The 24375-nt window shown below is 35.6% G+C and overlaps 3 protein-coding genes across 4 annotated transcripts; 1 reads left to right on the forward strand and 2 right to left on the reverse strand.

Moving 5' to 3' along the window:
- The first annotated feature begins 2915 nt into the window (after positions 1–2915).
- Positions 2916–14089, forward strand: LOC106427902 (anaphase-promoting complex subunit 1). 2 transcript variants are annotated; one of them, XM_013868621.3, is made up of 38 exons: positions 2916–3110; positions 3198–3532; positions 3788–3851; positions 4113–4197; positions 4280–4557; positions 4670–4775; positions 4851–5011; positions 5186–5370; positions 5475–5544; positions 5634–5804; positions 5991–6460; positions 6614–7073; positions 7244–7582; positions 7663–7746; positions 7980–8072; positions 8165–8224; positions 8434–8532; positions 8703–8843; positions 9115–9195; positions 9527–9598; positions 10049–10120; positions 10395–10488; positions 10561–10634; positions 10724–10774; positions 10891–10968; positions 11082–11203; positions 11286–11446; positions 11526–11602; positions 11684–11797; positions 11874–11975; positions 12051–12191; positions 12371–12544; positions 12659–12722; positions 12809–12948; positions 13035–13192; positions 13263–13341; positions 13454–13552; positions 13622–14089. In XM_013868621.3, the coding sequence occupies exons 2-38, from the start codon at positions 3312–3314 to the stop codon at positions 14027–14029; spliced, it is 5448 nt and encodes a 1815-aa protein (XP_013724075.1). In that variant the 5' UTR covers positions 2916–3110; positions 3198–3311; the 3' UTR covers positions 14030–14089. The 2 variants fall into 2 exon arrangements, with proteins under 2 accessions (XP_013724075.1, XP_013724081.1); XM_013868627.3 differs by having other exon boundaries at positions 2916–3106.
- A 2340-nt stretch (positions 14090–16429) lies between these two features.
- On the reverse strand, positions 16430–17440 carry LOC106441327 (E3 ubiquitin-protein ligase RNF149). Its single transcript, XM_013883158.2, is given in 3 exon segments — positions 16430–17234; positions 17237–17278; positions 17281–17440. Coding segments are annotated over 3 exon segments (579 nt in total). The 3' UTR covers positions 16430–16857.
- A 658-nt stretch (positions 17441–18098) lies between these two features.
- On the reverse strand, positions 18099–19646 carry LOC106442976 (LYR motif-containing protein 4). The gene has a single exon (XM_048768557.1). The coding sequence runs from the start codon at positions 18556–18558 to the stop codon at positions 18295–18297; it is 264 nt and encodes an 87-aa protein (XP_048624514.1). The 5' UTR covers positions 18559–19646; the 3' UTR covers positions 18099–18294.
- Between the last annotated feature and the right edge of the window lie 4729 nt (positions 19647–24375).

The following is a 24375-nucleotide window of genomic DNA, read 5'->3' on the forward strand; positions in this document are numbered from 1 at the left end:
TAAAATGGTGAGGGCCTTGAGTCTAGTGAGCATTGATAGTGACAGTCTAGTGACACATGTGGTTAGCCTGATGCGTAATTTTTTTGGTTCCGGTTTATCTTTCCCGGTTTATATATATTGTTTTTTTGGTAAAATCCCGGTTTATATATTCATGAATCATGAGGTCTTTGTTAAGAATAGTGAATAGAGATTAGATAAACAATACTTTAATATTTTAAGCTGCATTTGCTTCCATATCATACAAGACAATTCTCCTTAATTAGTTGCACTCACGTCTAATACGATTTGCCAGTGTCTTTATATCTTTCTCTATATATATATATATATATATATAGGTATATTTCTCTTCCTTGAGTCACAAGAAACATATGCCATATTACATTTCCAAGTAAACAAAAAACATGGACATATTACTTCTTTTGTAATTGTCAAGCGAAGTAATGAAGTCAAATTTAACAAAATCATGAAAATATTGCAAGAACAATCTGAAACAACATAATCAAATATCATGAAAAATTTTAGGTTGATCTTGAGTGATTATTTATATGGGAACAAAGATCATGTAAAATAAAATTCAAGGAAAACAATACAAGAAGTGAGAAGAGCAAGAAGGAGATGAAAAATAGAGAGAATCAGATAAAAGTTGATTCTTTGCTTGATTAGATTTGAGCAGGATGAGAGACATAGATAGGTTAAGGTTGATTTGTCCACAGAGTAATTAAACTCCAGTATGCATCAATCTCTTAAAACCTACTGGAGAAGATCAAGGACGCACAGATCCTCAATCTTCCAAAGAAGTGTCAGACCTCCTCCGTATGTATCCATAGTTTACTGCAAGGGGGGGGGGGGGGGGGGGGGGGGGGGGGGGGGGAGTCATCTCTTCAAGCCCATTGCGGCTATCCCCTGTAATGAGAAACAAACTTTTAGATTTATGATTTTTTGCCAAATATTTTGTATACAGTTTCATCGATAGTTATTGATTACTATGTATTTACATTTTTTTTCAAAATTTCTCTTTATAAAGACATGTTTTTTAGAAAGCTTATGATCTTTTTTTACATAGAACATTGTCAGTTGGTATAAAAGTAATTCTTTTTTTTTCAATTATGATGGTATTCACATTTTGTGTTGTTTTACTTGAATTTTGTTTTCCTGATCTTGGTTCCCATAGCAATTATTTATTCCAGATCGATCCATAAATTTTCATGATATTCGATTATGTTGTTTCTCATTGTTCTTGCACTAATTTATGATTTTGTCAACTTTGCCTTCACTATTTTTCACTTAACAATTACAAAAAATACAATATAGTTTGTGTATTTTATGTGTATGTTATTTTGTTACATAAATTTTAAAAGTCTTATGAGTATACTGATGATATTTCTAAAGTTGCTTCGTATGAGTAAAATTATGAAGAATTTTATATCACAATAACAATATATTTTAGTTGAATTATAAAAACAATTTTAACTAAATTTTGTTGAATATCAAAAGATTTTAATTCAAATTTAAAAATCACTAAACCAATAACAATATATTTTATTTAAAATTTTAAAATCTATAAACCAATCACGATTGGATCTCTAAATTTTCTAAAGTTACTAGAATTTATTAACCTTAACTTTTAAGGTTTAGTATTCAGATGCATAGTGCATCTGATAGAATTAGAAGAACATAATAAGCTAACAACATGAATGAAATCTAGCAAGAGCAACCCTCAGAAGTCTCCTCTACTCTGGAACCGGAACCAGACTTGGAACAAATACACAGCAACGGCTACGAAAGGGAGCCTGGTCACACCGACCATGTCGTCCTGTCTCAACTTGTTTCTCGACCACACCCTCACCTATTTCATAAACGTTGACGTATATATCTTTATTTTTGGCATCTTCTTCCTCCCACCATAACATGATCCTATTAGTCTTGTGGATCAAGTGTGCCGGAAAACTGAAATACCCACAACCGAATAATATCGAGAGATATTGTGGAGTCATATTAAAATACTTGCTCCACGAGACAACGTCATCAGTCACCTTGTTTGTAACCCACACCTGAATCATCTTCCCTTGTTCATGTTGAGATAAAAAAGAAAGCCTATCTCCTCCGAAACCTGATAGAAACAAATCACGAGTTTGAAGGGGAACACAACATGTTTCTTTGAATACCTCTCTGGAGAAATCAAAACTTTGAATGAAGTTTTCAGTTTTGGATTTTTTCTGCCTTTGAGCAATCCAAAACATGTTTCCATTCATAGACATAGCTTGGTCGAGACTTGAATGCCAACAATAGGCACAAGAATAATCAACATTTCGCCAAAGTTGAGACTTGAACTCATATATCTCAACCTCTTCATATCCTATTTCATTACAAAACCTCAAGATCTTGTAGTTGTCACGTGATGTATTGTCGTATCCAAAACCGTAGATATCAAGCCCTGTGTAAGAACTAGACGGTTTGATCCACTTGACTTGGCTCAAAAACGGATTCCACACTGCGAGCCTTTTTCTAACTTTATTAGTAAAATCGAATTCACATAGCAATAATCCGTCGCAGTGAATCATTGAATTAATATCAGATGGACTCTGTAGATGACTTGAAACTGAAAGGGTCTCAAGATTGATGAATTGAAACGACTTATGATAATGGACTCGTATCAATCTTTCACGGGAGAGTTCCAAGTGTTTGTAGATGAATCTCTTGTCGTTTAAAAGAGCACAGTATGTTTGCATGTGAACTTGAATCGTACCAAAGATTCCACCGGTATCCTGCAAAGTATGTTTTCTACCAAATCCAAAGGAAGCAGCGACCAGGAAGGTTTTGAAGAGGCCAAGTTATGGATTGGTCCTAACGGCTCTTAGTGGGCCCACTTATTGACCCATTGGTCAAACGTGAGAAATATTATTATTCTTTTTTCTTTCTTTCTTCACCCATTTATTTATTTATTTTATTTTATTTTCTCTTAAACCCGGAGCTCAATTTCAGATTTGCTCGAAGCATCTTGCACAGAAGGTGTTTGATTAAATTTCTCAGAGAGCATCTCTCTTTCACTGGGTTCGATGCTTTGACCTAACTCAGGACTCGTCTGAAACCTCGTACTCTCTTTCTGGTTCGTAAGTGATGCTGGTCCGCTCTATTGTCCTTTTCTCTCTCACTTACTTGTCTACTAACACGGCTCACTATTTCGGCCCTCTTACCAGCTAATGCCGAGGAGACCCACAAGAGAAATTGAATTTTTCAGTTTAGAATTTTGAAAATTGAGACAACGGGGGAAAGAGCGGGAGAGTGCACTATCCATCCATTGACGAAGCTCAATGTCTCCAGGGGTTCGAAGTCTTACGGTCCTCGGAAAGTTCAAACCTTTCGGTCTAATCGCTGAAGCTACTGATTGTAAACCTCCGGACGTTGATGTTTCCGATTCCTACGAGTATTTTCTGTTCGATCCTCATCTCACCGGCCAGGGAAACGATGGTGATGGCAATGAAGCTAACTTCTCGCGGCAGAGAGAGCATGAGCTCTTCATCCGACACAACCGGTAAGAACCCTGCTATCATCTTCTTGACAGTTGTGGACTTTAAAAATCTATTGGCGGGGGGATTACATCAGATATGACTTTAGGCTGTCTATACGCTTTGATGATTACTCTACCACTACTTGAATTCATCTTTTAAGTTCATCAAGTTTGTCTCTTTATTCTATTAATGTATGTAGAAGCTAATTTGATCTTAATATATCTGGCTGACTCTATCTGTTCCTGACCATATGATTATTTTTATTTATTTGGTGGTAGCATAATCTGGACAAGCGGTTCACGCGTGCTCAAGCGGTTCACCTTGTCTTCTCCCATCATCAAGGTAGTTTCCATTACAAGTTGGACTCTTTGTCTCCAGTCCTTTTTTTTTTCTGAGAATGCATGGTTTCTTGTTCTTGATTGTTCTCGAGTCAATAACAATCTAGCTCTGCATCAACCATTCTTTCTTTTGTATTGGAAAATGCGTTAGATTCTTTTTTTGGGTGATGCTGTTCGGTTTGTTCCTCACTGGATTAGATAAATAGCAGAAAATGATTTCTTTTTCTATTTGTTTGATGCGCGAGAATGACCTTTTTTGCAATAGGCATGCTGGAGTCACCTGGGTCGAGGACCAGAAGCTTTCCTTTGTGTCTTACAAATTGGTTGTTTAACAGTATACAGCACGTCAGGTATGTGTGGCTAGATACATCTGGAATATTATGCTAGCTGAGGTATTTACTTTTTATCATTTTTGGCATTTGTGAGCGACAGGGGAAGTTGTATCTGTTCCACTTTCACGTACTGTCATATCAATATGGCCTCTACCGTTTGGTCTACTTCTTCAGCAAGCTGCTGAAGTGAATCAATCATCACACATTCCATTTTCTTCTGCTACCCCCACTCTTGCTTCCCGTGAGATGCTGCGCCAAAGAAAAGAAACTGGGAATATTTCACCACAGAATTTTCATTCCTCGGTCGCGCATGAACTTACTAGCAGAAGAGACATGTCTTCCCATCTGATCCTAAGAGATCCATTAGAGGAACCTGAGGTAAATGATGTCATATGCTTAGACTTTTCTTGTCTACTTAATGTTTTTTGGTCCTGCAATGTTTGGTTATATTATATATTGCATCTGGTAACTCATCTAACTGATTTTTCAGCCAATCTATCTAGAAGAGAGGGGAAAGTTGAACATAATGAAGGACTACGATGAGAGAACAATTTGGACAAGTGACCGTCTTCCCCTTATGACCTCATATAACAAAGGTTTGTTATTTTCTTCTCCGGCCAGGCTGAACTAGCCACATGCTCTTCTTATTTTTCGTCGGTTTTTTTTTTCAGGCAAGATGCAACATTCTGTGTGGGCAGCCGAGTTTATAGATTCTAACCGTGAAGCTTCTGCTTCATGTTCAAGCGGCGTGGCTCCTGATACTGTTTTTCCGAAGCGAGTATCTTTTCGCAGAATATGGCAAGCCAAAGGTGCTAAGAAAGCTGCATCTAAGGTGACAATTCCATAGGATTCCAAGTTCATTTTGTGAAATGTGTTCTCGTGCAAATATTCGAATACTGTACTTAAGTTGTTTGTTGACTGTGAATGGGAGAAAGATCTGTGGTCTCTGTTTTTGAAGTCTTTACTCTTCTTATTGATTCCTCACAAGTTCCTCATTTTATTACAGGTCTTTTTGGCAACTGACGATGCAGTCCCAGTAATTTGCTTTCTGATTCTAGAACAAAAGAAGCTGTTATCGGTGGGACTCCAAACTGTTGAGATCAATAATGAAATTCTGTTTGACGTTAAGCCTGATATAAGCTGGAGTGTCTCTGCAATTGCTGCCGCACCTGTTGTTGTGACACGCTCTCAGTAAATTCCTATCTACATTTTTATGCCTCTCTGTCACTGTATATGAGATTTTTTCTGTTGTCATGTTAAGAGTTTGTCCAATGCTCTTTTCCATTTTCCTGCAGAGTGAAAAACGGACTGCTTCCACATTTGGATATCATTGTTTTATCTCCAGAAAATGACCTCGTTCTTTATGTAGGTTCTTGATATGCACCATACCGTTTTCTTCGTTATATACATCCTTATGAACTATGTTTAAATTAAATTATCTATATTATTTGTAGTCAGGAAAACAATGTCTCTGTAAATATGTACTGCCATCTGGGTTTGGGAAAAATCTCGTTTCTGGAGATAGAGAGTCCGCAGAAAAAGATTCAGGTCCCCGGGACCTGAAGATTACAGGATTATCTGATGCTGTGTTAGGATGTATCAATTTATCAGTAAATCATTCACAGGTATGTGACAGAGTTATCAGTCCTTTTGAAATTCAAAATGATTAGTTTTGTTAAGTACCATAGTCGTTCTATCCGCATCATGTGATTGCTGCATTTAGGTTTACTATTCTGAACTTCGATACCTATTTATTTGGTTGTTCAAGTTGTCTTCTGTTTTAATTTGCCGTTTGTATTATACTCCTGTAGATCTTTCGGTGTGCCTTAACTGGTAGTCCTTCATCTTCACTTGCAAATGATTGCATAGCAGCCTTAGCTGAGGGATTACAATCGGATTTGTATAATTTATTTCTCTCTCTTCTTTGGGGAGACGATAATTCTGATCAGAAAGGCTCCTGTGTTCATTTTGAATGGGAAGCGTTTTGCAACATTTTTCTTGGGATCTGTAAGAAACCTACTGATGTACATCAGAAGCAACCCAAAACATCATCAGAGTCCTCCTGGGAGTTTCTTCTCAGCAGCAAGTTTCATAAGGCCTACCCTAGGTTTCACAGTGGCATCATTTCAAACAATTCTTCGGATCTGGAAGGAATTGTCCCATTTGGTACTAAGACTGGTGGTGGAAAAATCCCAAGCAAGTCAATGGAATTGATGGTCCAGAGTTTAGATTGTCTTCATGCAGTATATGAGAGTTTGAAGATGGATAATCTGCGGAAACAGTAAGCACATCGGCTCTACATAGCTTTTCTTTTTTCACCTTGCCTGTTTTGCTTAGCAAACGGTTAGCTATAACTTCAAAAAGAGTAAAAATTATTATTTTGAATTTCTGCTAACGCTTGACTCAAACTTGATTTTTGACATATACCGTGCAGGGATTTGCATCAGCTAGCTGTTTTATTGTGCAATATTGCCAAGTTCCTGGGTGAGAAGTCTTACATAGATCACTACATACGTGATTTTCCTCGTCTTTCCGAAACTATCCGGGCATGCACAACCCTTTCTTCTAGCAGAAAACCTCCAAATCTGTTCAGATGGTTTGAGAACTGTTTAAGACGGGGATCTTTACCCACAAACCTTGATGACCTCCCAGATTTGATCCGTAAAGATGGTTGCTCCATTGTGAGCTGGGCAAGGAAAATTGTTTCCTTCTACAGTGTGCTATTTGGTGATAAGCCAGTAGGACAAAAACTTTCGTCAGGTGTGCCCTGTAATATTTCCCCAGGATCATATTCCAGTAACGAGGAACTTGCTATCTTAGCTATGGCTGGAGAGAGATTTGGGCTTCATCAACTGGATTTGCTACCTTCTGGTGTATCTCTCCCTCTGAGACATGTAAGTTGAAATGTTTAGATATGTATTGATGAGAGGAATATGCAGGTGGAATTGATAACTTCTACATCAGTGTGGTGATTCTATTTTCTCGTCTCTTAGGATGTTGGTTTGTTATTTCCTGTCGTCTACTTGTTTTATCTTTTGTATAACATTTTGGCTGTATTTTGTAGGCTCTGGATAGCTGTCGAGAATCTCCTCCGGCTGACTGGCCAGCAATTGCTTATGTGCTTCTTGGTCGAGAAGATATGGCCCTCTCCGTCTTCAGAAATTTGAGCTCATCTAAGGAATTTGAGATGCAATCAGATACGAGTTTAATATCCATGTCCATACCTTACATGCTGCACTTGCATCCAGTAATTGTCCCATCCTCTTTATCTGAGTCAGTTGGCATGGAAAACAGTAAGATTGAGGATACAAGTTCCGTGGATGGTTCTGTGATAGATGGAATGGAGCATATCTTCAACTCCTATACGCAGTTACGGTATGGACGAGATCTACGGCTGAATGAGGTATATCTACACACCCATTTACAACTATCAACTCATACTATTTCTCTTGATATCCTCTTTTTTTTTCCTTCGCATGTTAGATCCGACGTCTTTTGTGCTCTGCACGACCTGTGATAATACAAACGTCTGCTAACCCTACTATATCTGATCAAGAGCAGCAACAGGTACACATATATGTTCATTTCTATTGCTGTTTTGTAAATCTTAACTACTATTAAAAGCAAGTTAGGATAGAAACCTTTTTTTTGTTCAACAATTAGGATAGAATGTTAAAGTTCATGTTCCATTGATATGCCTTCACATCACTTTTTGTAATTTTATATCCAAATTTAATCAGATCTTCATGGTCTAAAACTCTCTTTAATATTTAATACGTTGCTTTATTAATTCATTGTAGGACCAGCTATGGCGCATAGCACAGAGGACTGCTGTGCTTCCCCTTGGGCGTGGAGCATTCACATTATCTACAATACACACTCTTTTAACTGAGGCAATTTTTTTTTTATCTAGCGAAATCTATAGTTGGTTTTCATCATTTTTAATGACTACTTGAAGATTTACATTCTCTCTGAATTTTTGTAGGCGTTTACTGTGCCAAAGCTTGTTTTGGCTGGTCGGCTGCCTGCCCAACAAAATGCCATCGTACGTAATTTTTTTTATTATGATTTAGTAGAGGGACTCTTACACATAAGAAACCTATTTTACGCTCTCATTTAGAGGAATAACCATTTGTGCGAATGGCTTTTGTTATTGTTGTGAATATGGAACTTATAATTTGCATGAAGCGGCAATTTCAAGAAATAAAATATACAGTAAAGTAATTTTGCCTACACTATATTTTTCCCTTACAGGTTAATCTAGATCCAAACGTAAGGAATATCCAAGAACTTAAGACGTGGCCGGAGTTTCATAATGCTGTTGCTGCTGGGTTACGACTGGCTCCGCTTCAGGTTTGATTCGTGTATTTTAGTGTCTCTTTTTATTTTGCATCTATGAGATGCTACAAGAGAATGCACGAAATTGTGCACATGATCTCACATTATATTTGTTGTTCTGCAGCAAGTACCCTTCATCGGGGCCCAATTAATCCAGTTATATTTCTTCCTAAAATTTGGTGCAGGGAAAGGTCTCCAGAACGTGGATTAAATACAATAAACCTGGAGAGCCAAATGCTGTTCATGCTGGACTTCTGTTTGGGCTGGGGTTACAGGGATATTTGCATGTGTTAAACCTTAGTGACATATACCAATATTTCACTCAGGTTTGTTTCAATAGCTCCATTTCCATTAAGTTATTTCTTCCCGTTACTTCCTATTGGTTAATAATAACTAGTAAGACGTGCCAATAACGGTGATTAGATTTATATGTTTCCTCATCTGACAATTGTAGTCTTTTCATTATCAGCCTTAATCATCTCACATAGTATTATATTCTTATACTAAAGTGATTTTTTCTGTTTGATAAGTTCAAACACAATTTTATTCCTTACTACTTTCTATTTACTTTAACTGCTTTCTTCCTTGGTCTTTTAGGACCATGAGAGCACCACGGTAGGTTTGATGCTTGGTCTGGCGGCTTCTTATAGGAGAACAATGCAACCTGAAATCGCAAAGGTAAATGTTCAGTTGCTTCATTTTCTTGGCTATTTGGATCTTGAACTGGCCTCTAAGTGCTTTGTTGATAGCGACTTAACCAAAGACCCGTTTTTCTTTTAAGATACCCGAAGTTTTCCAAGAAACACTACTTAGGGATCTCTGTATGTTTTCTTGTTAATTTAGATCCGTAGTACTTAAAATGGTGGATAATCAACGTCTTTAAACAAATATTTACTTTCATTTATGCACACTGATAGATGCTAATATTTCTTACTAGCATCTTTTTTTTAAAAGTATTCTGTTCCAGCTCTGGAAATTCTCTAAGAACTTACTCTTCTTTGCATAACAGGCTCTCTTTTTCCATGTTCCCGCGCGATACCAAGCTTCATATGCTGAATTTGAGATACCAACACTTCTGCAGGTACAGATTGCTGTGATGTTTTACTTGCTGAAAGAATTTTAGTTCTCTACAAGCAGTTACTGAAACTAAAAGTTGCTTGTTAAGCATTTTACTATGGAATTTAATTACATATGCTGAATGTTTTTGTTTATTTGAGCTTCTAGTGGAGGTTAGCAATCAATGTCTAGTGATATATAAGATTTTGACATCGTTAGTTCTGGCATTTAGAAAGTTTCCTTGGCTTGGTATTTATTTGCGCTACGTGTAAACACATGTGCCAATATGCAACGCCTTTTTACTGCCATCCTTGGATTGTTCATCTTTTCTACCTCACATATATCTTGCTCCTAGCAGAATCCATTAAATTTAGTTTATCTTTTTAGAAGTGATGATCAGAGAAACTGGTTGATAGAAAAAGGAGGACTATTGTTGACATTTTTCTTTAACATGCTGTCTTCAACGATTCTCTAGTCTGCAGCTTTAGTCTCTGTTGGCATTCTATTTGAAGGATCAGCACACCAGCAGACAATGCAATTACTTCTGGTAATGTTTCCTCCGTGTTTATTTTTCACTTATGGTCGACATTTGATATAGCATTCTTCCTGTTACCATATGCCATTTTCATCATGTCATGGTTACAGCATTCTTGCATGTGAGGTTCTTGTTTTAAAGTACACTTGTCTATACATATACAATCTTGAAGTGAGTTAAAATCATCAATTAAGTTCATGCATATCTTTTATATTGCAATTTAGTTCTATGCGATTCATGTGGATCGTCCCTTATCTTTCGGATCCCACTTCGTACATGTTATCAGGGTGAAATTGGCCGCCGAAGTGCAGGGGACAATGTTCTTGAAAGGGAGGGTTATGCTGTATCTGCAGGATTCTCACTTGGTCTTGTTGCATTGGGTATGTCTTGGATTTTGGCTACTGAATTATTTTTTCCTATGTAAGTTCACTTTGCTTTTTTTTTGGTTCAAGGCCGTGGAGGTGATGCGCTCGGTTCGCTGGACCCCTTTGTCAATCGCTTACTCCAGTATTTGGGAGCAAAAGAGGTTAATTGTCTGTTTCTGGATTTCACATATCACACTTGATTTGCAAACATTGTCTAGTTTTACTGAACAACTCCTGGAATTCCATGCAGGGAAGATCTCTCCTTGCACCTTCAAACGAAGATCACCGAAGTGCTGCACAGGTTCCCTTGTTATCTGTTCTTCATATAATTCTTTATGAAGCTTGTATTGGAATAATCTGTGCCAAAAAAAAACTTGCTGAATTCTAATTATTGGATTATCATTTTTTCTGTCTCAGATAACAGACGGAAGCACTTCCAATGTTGATATAACTGCACCTGGAGCGATAATTGCTCTCGCACTGATGTATCTCAAGGTGAGTCTTGACGATGTATTAACTAGTAACTGGTTCGAATTTGAGCCTGTAATTTTTGTGCTTTTCTTGTAGAGTTTGGATATTCAGAAAGGTTAATTTTATGTTTGTTGCAGACAGAATCAGAGGTCATTTTCTCAAAGCTCTCTATTCCACAAACCCATTATGAGTTGGAGTGCGTAAGGCCTGATTTCATAATGCTCCGTGTCATTGCTCGGAACTTGATAATGTGGAGCAGGTATATTTTTTTTATCTTGCCTAGTTAGTACTGCTGTTATTGATGCTTCTGAGATCGTAATTCTAATAACTTTTGTTTATAGGATCCGTCCTACATGTGAGTGGATTGAGTCCCAAGTTCCTGAAGTTGTCAAAAGTGGCATCAGCCACCTCCAAGATGACATGGATGATATGTATGAGATGGATGTTGAAGCCCTTGTGCAGGCATATGTCAATATAGTGGCCGGAGCCTGCATTTCACTTGGTAATATAATCTACCTCTTATGAGATGATAGTCTCTTATCTCTCATGATAATTATGACAAGTATTACTGTTTTTGATAGGGCTGAGATTTGCTGGTACACGAGATGGAAATGCTCGTGACTTGCTTTACAACTACGCTCTCTATCTTCTGAATGAGGTATATCATATTCTTAAATGTTACTCTTTGGGCTTCCTTCTAGTCATCTCAATGTGAGCTTATATGTTTTGATGTATGTAGATCAAGCCTGTTTCTGCTACTTCTGGAACTGCATTTCCGAGGGGAATATCTAAATTTGTTGATAAGGGAACGCTTGAAATGTGTCTTTATCTTGTCATTCTTTCCCTTTCAGTGGTAATACTTCTTTTGAAGACTCGTATTCAACAATTTACAAGGCGGTAGCTTTATGTTGAAGGACTCGCTTGTGTAGGTCATGGCGGGATCAGGGGACTTGCAAATATTTCGGTTGTTGAGGTTTCTCCGTAGCCGAAACTCTGCTGATGGACATGCTAACTATGGCACTCAAATGGCGGTAAGCACTTGTGTGCAAAATTAAGGTCCTTTTAGTTTTCTGAAACATGAGACAGCATAGTGTTTTTTCCTTTAGGTCAGCTTAGCCACAGGTTTCTTGTTTCTTGGGGGAGGTATGCGAACATTTTCAACGAGTAATGGCTCAATTGCTATGTTGCTCATCACTCTCTATCCACGGTTGCCTTCTGGACCAAATGACAATCGTTGTCACCTCCAGGCAAGTTTAACTCTCTTATCTGTTCTCTGAATTGCTCTTTTGTGTATCTGGTTTGGTTACTGTCTCTCTTCTATAGAAGCGAGAGTTTCTTTTTCTATATAAAATGTTATTTAGCCTACATGATATCAGAGACATGCCAAGCTTGGAAGTTGGTTTCTAACTTTCCTTCTTTTTTTTAGGCTTTCAGGCATTTATATGTCCTTGCAACAGAGGCTCGTTGGCTGCAGACTATTGATGTTGATTCCGGCCTGCCTGTATATGCCCCTCTAGAAGTCACAGTAAAAGAGACAGAACTTTATTCAGAAACAAGATTTTGCGAGGTTACCCCGTGCATTCTGCCAGAGCGTGCTATTGTAAGACAAGTTCAACAACTTTCCCTCGCTTCCCCTGCATTAATTGAGTACAGAAAGAAAAATACAGAACTTTCCTTGATTCCTTCACCTGAAAAATGTATATGTTTCCTGCAGCTAAAGAAAATTTGTGTATGCGGTTCTCGATACTGGCCCCAACAAGTTGAGCTTGTCCCGGAAGGTAATTGATTCATTTGCATATATATTTTCTCCTTGGTCATATAGCTGATTTTAAGGTATTTTTAATTTTTACCTTATGGAACACAGAGAAACATTGGTGGAGCTTTGGTGACAAGAGTGATCCCTTCAGTTCTGGCGTTATACATGTCAAAAGGAAAGTAGGAGCTTGTTCGTATGTTGATGATCCAGTTGGGTGTCAGTCACTCCTTTCACGAGCAATGCATAAGGTTGTAACTCCAATGCTCACGTATATTCATTTTCTGTCATCGAGAAATGGATTCTGATACAGGTTTAAATGATTTTGGTTATACAGGTTTTTGGTTTAAGAACTCTGGACGAATCTAACACGCTTGCTAATAGTCATAGAGAACTGGATTCTGATAGCGTTGATCACTTGGTCAGCACTTTCTCATCTGATCCAAGCCTAATAGCCTTTGCACAGTTGTGCTGTGACAAATCTTGGAATGACAGGTAAGATACTGTTTCATCCGTTTTCTCTTTTCCCTCAATGTCCATGTCATAACAGAGCTCATTTATGCAGATCTGATTCTGATTTCAAGGAGTTCTGTCTGCAAGTGTTGTTCGACTGTATAAGCAAGGATAGGCCAGCTCTTTTGCAGGTGATTGCACTTAACTTTATTTTTTTAATGGTTATTAGAGTTTAAAACGTTCTGGTTGCAGTGTATATAGCACATGTTATTCTAATATATACGTTTACGTGAATTTTTGTAGGTTTATTTATCTTTGTATACAACTATTGCTTCAATGGCTGATCTGCTAGTCAAAACCGATAGTAATGTGTGTGATTCACTTTCCATCTCAAGCCTCAAGGTAATTGATTTTACATTTTGTATAATCTGATTTGGTTTTCTATCATTGGATCTAATGTTATGATCACAGGTTGCTCTTGCCTACAACGAGGCGGTAGCAAGCGGAAGATTGGCCTCTTCAGGTGGCTTTGTTCAATCAATCTTCTTAGCTTCACTGGGAAAACGGTGTGAAGAGATACTGAATTGCTCAACCGAGCTGAAGATTAACTTGAGGAACTATTTGACCTCAGAGGCATGGTCTGATGATCATAACTCTAAGCTGCAGAAAGATACAATCCTTCTCTCGTGGTATTTAAAATGGTTCAGTGTACCGTCTCCATCGATCATCAGAGCAGCAGTGGAAAAGATCAAATCCAAATTCAAGATCTCAACTTCGGCAGTTCCTTTGTTACGATTGTTGTTACCAAGTACGCATATTAGTGCCATTAGTGAGATTGATAGGGTCTTTTTCCCATCAAATGTAACAATTGCATTGTGAAAGCATGATTTTGGTGGTTCTAATTTTAATGGCTATTAAATTACCACAGATTAATATTTACTCTTTGAGCAATCAGAAAACATAATCTTTTAAGATGACACGACCCGCCCTTGAAAGGGCTGGTAAATATTTTTTTTTTATTTTTTAAAAACTATTTTTATAATCATATTTGTGTTTAATATTAATTTAATATAATTTTTGATAACTATATTAAATAGTCAAGTTACATAATTATACACTTATGCCATATGCATTTCAGAAATTATTTTTAAACTTTATTTCTAAAGTGTGCAACATATTATATTTTTTAATAGTTACCTAACATAATTAGTCAAGAATATTCATACTTAAAAAACTTAACTCGGAATTGACCCAAAAATTAAAGTCTCATACTCTATTAGATATGGCCTATATACTCTAACGGTTCTTAAAAAATTATATCCGAAAATCAATATTAAATCCAACCCGCACCGAAAACCAAACAAAATTTTTGAAAAGTTTTTTGAAAATAATAATTTGTAATATATTATGTTATATATATGTGTGTGTGTGTGTGTAAATGGATTAATATGGTCTTCATTAACTTTAAGTAAAATCACATTTAATAAATATTAATTTTTAATCAAATAAATTTTTAAAAACTCTTTTAATTAAATCCCATAGAGTATATCTTTATAAATAGTACTTCCATAATAATATCAAATACACATTTAAAATATATTCAGAATTTAAATTATATATTGGCCATTTAATTAGGTACCAAATACAAGATGACAGAAACCTTTAAGTATAGATCGGAGAAAAATGGTGGTTACATCGACGATATAATGTTTATATTTAGTTCTATGCAGTCGTGCGATTATTATGCTGAAGTAAACATGGTCTGCCCGATTATTATGCTGGTGGTTATATATAATTATATGCAGTTAGTATGGTTGAAAATAATTAATTGGACATAACTTATATCAATAGGTCATACTGCTGTTTTAATAGAATAGATATTTTCACATGAGTACAGCAGGTTGATGCTCGAAACTCTTTTAAACGACAGTAGATTCATCGACAAACACTTGGAACTCTCCCCGGAAGGACTCATCCAAGTCCCTGATCATAAGTTGTATCAGTTCATTAATGTTGAGACCCTATCCCTTTCAAGTCTACAAGGTCCATCTTGTATTTATTCAATGATTCATTGCGATGGATTATTGCTATGTGAATGTAGAAGATCTGATAGTATAGAAAAAAAACTCGCAGTTTGGAATCCGTTTTTGAGCCAAATCAAATGGATCGAAGCCTTGAATTCGATCAAAGTGTGTTGGAGTATCTACGGTTTTGGATACGACAATGTATCCCGTGACAACTACAAGATCTTGAGGTTTTGTAGAGGATTAGGACATGATTATGATTCAAGAAATAATGGCGTTGAGATATATGAGTTCAAGACTCAACTCTGGAGAAGTGTTGATTACTCATGTGCGTATTTATGGTATGCATGGTATGATCAAGCTGTGTCTATGGATGGAAAAATGTATTGGTTTGCTGAGAGACAGAATTTTGATAAAGTCATAACTGAATTCTTCATCCAGTGTTTTGATTTCTCTAGAGAGATATTCCAAGACAGATGCTGTCTTCCCTTTATAACTCGTGATGGTGATTGTGATTGGGTTATACCACGCCTATCAGGTTTCAGAGGAGATAGGCTTTCTTTGTTATCTAAAGAAAAATATGGGAAGATTCAGTTGTGGGTTACAAACAATGTGACTGATGAGATTGTCTCGTGGAGCAAGTATTTTAATGTGACTCCCCCATATCTCCCGATATTATCCCGTTGGTATTTCCTTAATATGACATTCTTCATCCACAAGACCAATAGGATCATGTTATGGTGCGAGGAAGAACATGTCCAAAATGAAGAGAAATACGTCAAAGTTTACCAAATAGGTGAAGGTGTGGTCGAGAAACAAGTTGAGACAGGACAACATCGATGGTATGATCAGACATTTCGTAGTCGTTGCTGTGTTTTTGTTCCTAGTCTAGTTCCGGTTCCAGAGTAAGAGGAGGCTTCTGAGTGTTGCTCTCTCTTAATTGCATGTAGTTATCTTAATATGTTCTTCTAATTCTATCAGATACACTTCCTTTGGTGTTGTTACTTTCATTGAATACTAAACCTTAAAACAAAGCTGGAAATATTGTAGTCTCTGATTTCTTTTTAACTTTAAATTAGCAAAGTAAAAAAAAAAAACGAATACAAAATATGAAACTGGAGCCATGTTTGGTTCTTGTTAAATCATTTATAACCATATGAGGTTGCGATCATACTTAACACACAAGTGACGTAGATATTACTCTTGAACGATCCATCTCATCGGCGTTAATTAGTCATATACTTAAAACACAAGTGAAATATCTATTTACTCACCGGAACTAGACAGCTCTTGATAAACCTTAGAAATACTATTTACAATGCTTCGGTTTCTGATAAAGAGGGTGAAAACAACTTTTTGTTTACCCAAAAAAAATATCTATCTACTCTTTGCATGATTCATCTTCCAGATTGCTTTTTGTATTTTGGTAACTTAAACTACTATGAGTTTTCTGATTGAAGTTCTTAAAACAATTCGGTTCACATAGTTTCTCTGTTTTCTCTTATAGTATAGATAATCTCATGCATGGTCAGATTATCATCAGATAATGAAACAAAACGTAAAGTGCGAATTCGTCGAGTATTTATACCAGAGACTCAACCAATGAGATAAAATACAAATTAATAAACAATAATCACATATTTAAGTAAATAGACACTTCCAAAAAAAAAAGAAGGAAAAACCCTAAGATTTTGGTTTTCCACAATAAATAGGATGACGACATAAAGGACAAGAGCTTTTGCTCCAAATCCACTGGAAAAGACAAACTTTATGAAACACATGAGAACAATCATGTAACTCTATAGATTCCTCGTCCACGTCGGATAGATCCTCAAAGCAGATACTACATTCATCGACCGGTTCATTAATCGACTTAGGGATACAAGTTCTCCAGCCTTTACTTTCTTCCATCAAGTGCAACTCGACATCTTCCGCATTAGCTTTGAGCTCGAATGTTCTTCCTTGGCTTTCTCCGAAGAGCTGAATGGCGTAGAAAACCATAGTTTCAAGAACCCTCGACTCAACGTGTTTCAAAACAAGAGACACGTGTTGTAGGCAGTCTCCACGGAGCCGAATGCTAGAAGTTTTGAAGGGATTTCGAACTTGGAGGATCAAGTTGTGTCTGTCCGAAGAGTCGTTCTTTTCCGGTGATGGGACGCTAAACATCTCGTCGGAAACTCTTTAGCGTGATGGAAAAACAGCAGTTCGAACGGTGGCGCGGTGAGAAACTAACGGGGTAGTAAAATACTAGCTGGCTGTTTTGCATGATCGAATCACTTCTTTTTTGTTTTCTTGAGAGGATGAGCTTGTTAGGGTTCTATGGTTTTTATTTATAGCGTTGTTTAGAGCATATGCAATGGTGGATTCCTTCTTGGAGTCCTTACCATTATTTTAGTATATATATATTTTTTTGAATAGTTAAGGACTCTAATAAAAATGGTGTGTCCAATGATGATCCCCGATTAGGAGTCCTTAAAAATAAAAAATATTTTTTCTTTTAAAGTAAAATTTAATTTTTATTTATTACATAATTAAATATTAAAATACAATAATTATTAATCTTCATCACCAAATTTGTTCCAAATGTTTTCAATTAAATTATTTTTCAGTTGTTCATGTATATGAACAAGAGTTATATATGTTCATTACATACTCTCTTTTGTTTTGATCTTCGGTGATCTTGTTGCTTAAAACTCAAAACCGTTCTTATTATGGAAAACCAACACAAGCAACAATATTGCTGTTGTTCTTTACATAATATTCTTCTCCCAAAAATTCTGACAAGAGATCAAGAATGTATTTGAATCCAGAGATTTATAACCTAACATCATCAGTGTTAAAGATAGACATAAACTACAGAAAAGCTGGGAACATTTCAATGCAAACAACTGCAGAACTGTGTGAGATTTTATTATTAAGAACAATCAGCAAAAAGGACTCTTTATCTCTTCGCTCTAATACAAGATTATTCTCTTCACTTAATAAAGGTCTGATGCCACAAAGATTACATGAGAATCACACAAAGCAAATGTCTCATAGTTGGGAAAGAACTAAGAAACATGACCAATAACCATAGCAAATAGCTTTGAGTGTATTAAAAGTGACAAACATACATATCCACTACTGAAGCTTGAGTTCCATGATGTTCTTGGTCCTGGGAGGATATGCCAAGTAAACCTTCACCACCCTCTCTACAACCTCCAGCTGCTTCTTACCTTCAGCATAAGCCTCTTCCACCTTAGAATGATCAGTGAGATTCTTGTTCATGCGGAACCCCTCCAAGGTCCTTCGCTTAGCGTACTCCCTGATGTTGTAGTCAGGGTACTGATGCCCTGCCCGAAGCAGGGAACGACAGAGGCTGATGACTGGACCTTTATCTACCATCGCAGGGAATGGAAACTAACACCTTTATAGTACAAACACATCAAAAGGAATACAGGAAAGTGATTGGAAGTGCCAAAAACAAGAGAGAATGAGTCAAGATAAGGGCTAATGACACAAACTTTGAGAACTGTCGAGAAGATTTTATAGACAGTGCAATTTGATTTAAGAAAAAAAAAAGAACCAAATTTTCTCCAGGAAACCAAACATTAAACACAAGTTTCATTGAAAACTATGCTAAAGAAGAAATAGAAAACCAAAACGTTTAAACAAAACCGATTAAATTGACTCTAAAACAACCACATATTAAAGGGAATGCAACAAGATGATTCATAGACAGTGTGGATTTGTATAAAAGCAAAAAAGAACCAAACTTTCTCTCCAGAAAATCAAACTAGTGAGGATATTCACTTATCAGCATTCGATATCTAACATTAGCAAACAAAAGCTTCATTGAAAAATATGCTAAAGAAGCAATAAAAAAAACAAAACTTTTAAAACTAAACCGATTAAATTGTATCTAAAACAACGTCCTTAGACAATCAAAAGAAGAAACTTAACAGCAGACATACAACTAAAGTTCAAACCTCCACGAAAATTTATAGAATTGCAGACACAAACAAGAACATCTAATTCACAGAAGAGGATCCAATCAAATTCTCACCAACTATTATACCAAATAAGAATAGAATTTGAGAAAACGAAACTCCAAGTTCGTATAAACGAACAATTTTTTTTCTCGCCTTTGTCGGATTTGTCGCCAAGAGAAATCAACAAGAGCACAATCGCCTTTGTCGCCGAGAGGAAAGCTTTTTTTCTAGCCTTTGTCGCCTTTCTCCCAAGAGAAATCAAGAACACAATCGCCTCTTTGTGGCTGAGAGCAAATTTTTTTTTTCTCGTGTTGAGTCGAAATAAAATGTTTTTCTTTCCAAACAAACCACAATACTTTCCCCACCCAATACCAAGCCACCACCTCTATAAGGATTTGGTCCTTAAAATCCTTATTCATGGACCAATCCTTAGTTAATTAAGTATTTATATTATTATTATATTAGTAATAACCTAGGAGTAAGAGCTAAGGATTTCTCTTCATCCCCCATTGTGGGTGCTCTTAGGTTCTATAGCTAGCGTCTCATCTAAGCAAAGTCAATTTCATTTCCTTTTTTTTTCTTATCGGAGAGTTAAATAACGTCCAGAAAAATGGAACTAGATCAATTGGATACAAGGGAATCCCGAAACAGATAATGCTTGCCATCACGGTTTGGTGGATCAGCAATTAATAGGCCCATTAAGAAAAGGAAAACTTAAGGCCCAAACTGAAAAGCGGAGGAAGATCGGCGGAGAGACGGTCGTACGGCCGAAGAGATGAGAGAATGGCGGTAAAGGAGAGGCAACTATCAACTTTTGGATTAGGTATAACTGAACCGAATCGGATTATTGAATTTCTTTTTGGTTTTTCTCAAACCGGAGATACTGTTTATTAGGTTTCTCTTTCTACTAATCCTACATTTACGAAAACTATCTGATAAATTTTAATTGCTCTTTTTATTTAAAAATTCATATTCATATATTAAGGAACATAATATGATAAAATGTAAGTACATACATAAGATCATTTGACTAAGTTCATTTAATAACAGATTTCCGGATAGTGTATAATTTGTTTTAATCATATAATATTGTTGTTCAGTCCACTTTTGGGGTTATGTTTCTCATGTGGTAGGTGTTGCCTCTTGATTAGCACTAGACTACTAGTATTTTGAATTTTAATCAACGAATTGCAAGTTGGGAAAACAAGCAAACAAACAATTTTAATACATGGTTTTTTATTAACAATACATGTTATTGTTGTATTTTTGTTATAAAATATCAAAGTGTGAACGCCTTGTCATTCGAGGGCACATGATAAGACTTGCGAATGCAACATTTGCCGACATCTCTAGCAACACGGCGGTTCGTTACATCAAAGTGAGCCCATCTCTACCACAACTTGTCTCCCTCTATTTTAAGCACGTGATAAATGTGATTGTATCTCAAACGTACCAAACTATTCAGTTTCCGCTATCTTTTAAAATGTATATGTAGAAGTTGACGAACAGCTAAACAACACAAAATCATTTTTTGGAAAATTATATTTAATTGTAAAGCAAACGTAACCTTATTCGTTCGTCGTTGTTAGGCGCAAACTCATCTCTTTAACCTTCTTTTAGGCTTGCAACCTCATCTTTTTCACATAACATAACTCTCTTTTGGCTTCTCCTTCGACCTTATTTGATTAGTTATGCTTTATACTTTTTAGGTTCCGTTCATGATAAATCAATCAATATCTAACTATAGAGTATTTAAAAATTAATAGTAATTTTGGTGATGTAGCACTTGTTTTTTCGGGTAATGAGAGACTAGCATTTCTTCATATATATATCTAATCATTCTACCACTTTCGAAATATTTTTTTTAAGCAACGAAATAAAAATTTCTAAAATGTTTTTCCACCACTGGAAAACTTGTTCGATGTGGCGAACTTGTGTGCAAATGTTAGAGAGTACGGATTAAACACCAACATTCTTAAATGATAATTTAAGTCTCGCGAAGAATTGTGATTTTTTTGGACAACAAATTATGATTGTTTTGATGAATAACTTTTCATATAAATGAGGCATATATACACACACAAGTTACCACACTTCGAATGGTTTTAAACATTGCTATATGATGTAGCATGTATGTCGGGGAGTGAGCAAAATACACATCTTCCGACCAATAACGAATGACAGGTGAGACATAATAACGTTAACCAACCTATCCGACCCAGACAACATATGATAAAATCTCAAAGCTCCAAACAATATTATTAAAGCATTATTGACTGCATTATATTTTACAAAAAAAAAATAAAAAAATACTGCATTATAATTTATAAAAGGGCAATTGTCAATAATAGCACCTTTTGAAATTTATGTCTCAAAAATAGCACTAGAAGGAGAAAGTCACAAAAATGACATTCATTAAAGGGTAAAATATCCCTAATACCCTTGGTTTAAAATTAAATAAACAAATAAAAATAAATAAAATTAAAAAATTAAAAAAAAAGAATTTTTTTTTATAGTTCAGATTATATGTTTTCAGATTCGAAATTTTTATAATTTGTTTTTTGAAAAAAAAAATTTTAATTTTTTTTTTGAAATTTTCTTTTTATAATTTAAAAATACTTTTTGAAACTGTTTTTAAAATTTTTATTTTTTATTTTAGTATTTATTTTTTATAAAATTTTAAACCCTAATTCCAAAACCCCACTCCTTAACTCTAAACCCTAAGGTTTGGATTAATTAACCCAAGGGGTATAAGTGTATATTTACTTCTTTCATAAAATCTATTTTTGTGACTTTGAACCTTGAGTGCTACTTTGGGAACAAAAATTTGGTTTGGTGTTATCCTAGTCTTTTTCTCTTTATAAAATTATCGATTTATGATATACTCCTTTAAAAAAACAAAAGATCAGAACAAATTGAATATGTATTGAATATTCGTCATATATCATTTCAGAGTTTAGGTTCTTTTCTCCTTTTGTTTGGACAAAATTATTTTATTGATTAAAAAAGGTATATGTGAAATTGAAAGAGATGACTTTAGCCAAATATAGAGAGACTCGATTATACTCTGATAACAACTTTCAATAGAAGCATGTGATCCACTACTCTCAACGTGGGGTTTCCTACATATCTACACATACCTAGAATGTAAAGAATGGCGACAATTTAAAAGCAACTCGAAGATTTTATTTCCAAATCTCAAGATTTATCATGATTCATGATGTTCGATGCGCTTCAACTATTTTCACCATTTACAAAACGTACGAAGAACATTCAGCCTCACCATAGTGCAGTCAACTTCATAATTGTTTAGATATATGCGAGATCACTAAAAGAATATCTTTTTAAAAAATAAGATCGTTCTTTCTGGCCAATAACCATGTTTTTTCAACAAACACTGTCGTGCGCTGTACATATTATAAGAAAAATGCCATCATAATTGTAACACATATAGGATGATGTATATGGAGAACGTTCAAAACTTGGTTTGATCAACTATAACATTAAAATAGACTGATGACTTGCAATTTTACATTACCGTATAATTCAGTTAATCAATTTTTTTTTTCGTAACATGTTAATAAACTAAACCACGAAAGCTATAAATATAGTTAACAGAAAATCTTCTTTCAATGAATTGAACATCTATAGATAGACAAAAATGAACCCACATGTTTAAATGTGGAGGTCTACAAACGTGGCGGTTTAATTATCACAATGGATATTATAGCAATCGTCGAAACCTAAAAACCATATAGTTGTGGATCGAATTTTAAATTTAGTATGGACTGGACTAAAACCATGTATCTGTGAAGTTTCTTAAAGAGGATATATCATCCAAGAATCCTACGTCCTGTTCGTTTGCTCACCCAGGTAATCCATCTATCTGGGTGAAGATGCAAATTGATGTTCATTTTTTACATTACAATATTACATCCAGATGCATCATCCAGCTGAATTTTTAAAAATTCATCTCAAATTCTCACACAAATGAAGATGAGTCTTGATGGTGCATCTGGATGCAGATGCATCTAGTTTAGTCCAAAATAATAAATGACAAAAATGACCTTTTAAAATTAAAATATTATTTTCAAACCGTAAATTCTATTTTTTCCATATATATTTTTCCGCTATCACCAAAAAATGCATAACACAAAAACTGAAAAACACACTTTCCTGCCAAAACCGCAAGATGCGTTTTTCCGCAAAAAAGCATAAAACACATTTGCATAAAACACACATTTTTCGGCTAAACCAGTAAAACCGCACTTTTTGACCAAAACCGAAAAAACGCATTTTCTCGTTAAAACAAAAAAAAACGCATTTTCGCACCAAAACCGAAAAACACATATTCCAGCCAAAACTCCAAAAAACATTTTCCGACCAAAATCGCAAAAAACATTTTCTCGCCAAAACCAGAAACATACAATTTTTCCGTCAAAACCGGAAAAACGCATTTTCTCGCCAAAACCGGAAAACACAATTTCCTGCCAAAACCGGAAAACTAAATTTTCCTGCCAAAACCGAAAAACACATTTTCCCGTCAAAACTGAAAACACAATTTTACCGCCAAAACCGGAAAGTGAAATTTTCCCGCCAAAACCAGAAACACGTATTTTCCCGCCAAAACCGGAAACACGTATTTTTCCGCCAAAACCGAAAAAACGTATTTTCTCGTTAAAACCGGAAAACGCATTTTCCTGCCAAAACCGTAAAATAAAATTTTCCCGCTAAAACCGGAAAACGCATTTTCCCGCCAAAACCAAAAAAACGCATTTTCCGCTAAAACTGGAAAACACATTTTTCCGCTAAAACCGGAAAAACATATTTTCCCGCCAAAACCGGAAAAATGTATTTTCCCGCCAAAACCGCAAAAATGCTTTTCTCGCCAAAATCGCGAAAAAACTTTTCCTGTCAAAAACACTTTTCCTGCCAAAACATCAAAACACACATTTTCCGTCCAAACCGCAAAAACGTATTTTTCCGCTAAACCCATAAAACGTATTTTTCTGCCAAAACCATAAAAATGCATTTTTTTTTGCAAAAAACACATATTTCCTCAAATACCGCAAAAATATTTTCGGCCAAAACTGTAAAATGCTATTTTTCCGCTGAAACGTAAAAAATGTATATTTTAGTTATTTTATTAACAAGTCCACCTGGATACAGATGGAAGTTAAAAATCAAAAGCAAACGAACATAGTTGCATTAAGATGATTCATCTGCATGC

The sequence above is a fragment of the Brassica napus genome, chromosome A3, assembly GCF_020379485.1.
Source record: "Brassica napus cultivar Da-Ae chromosome A3, Da-Ae, whole genome shotgun sequence".
NCBI classification, from domain to species: domain Eukaryota; kingdom Viridiplantae; phylum Streptophyta; class Magnoliopsida; order Brassicales; family Brassicaceae; genus Brassica; species Brassica napus.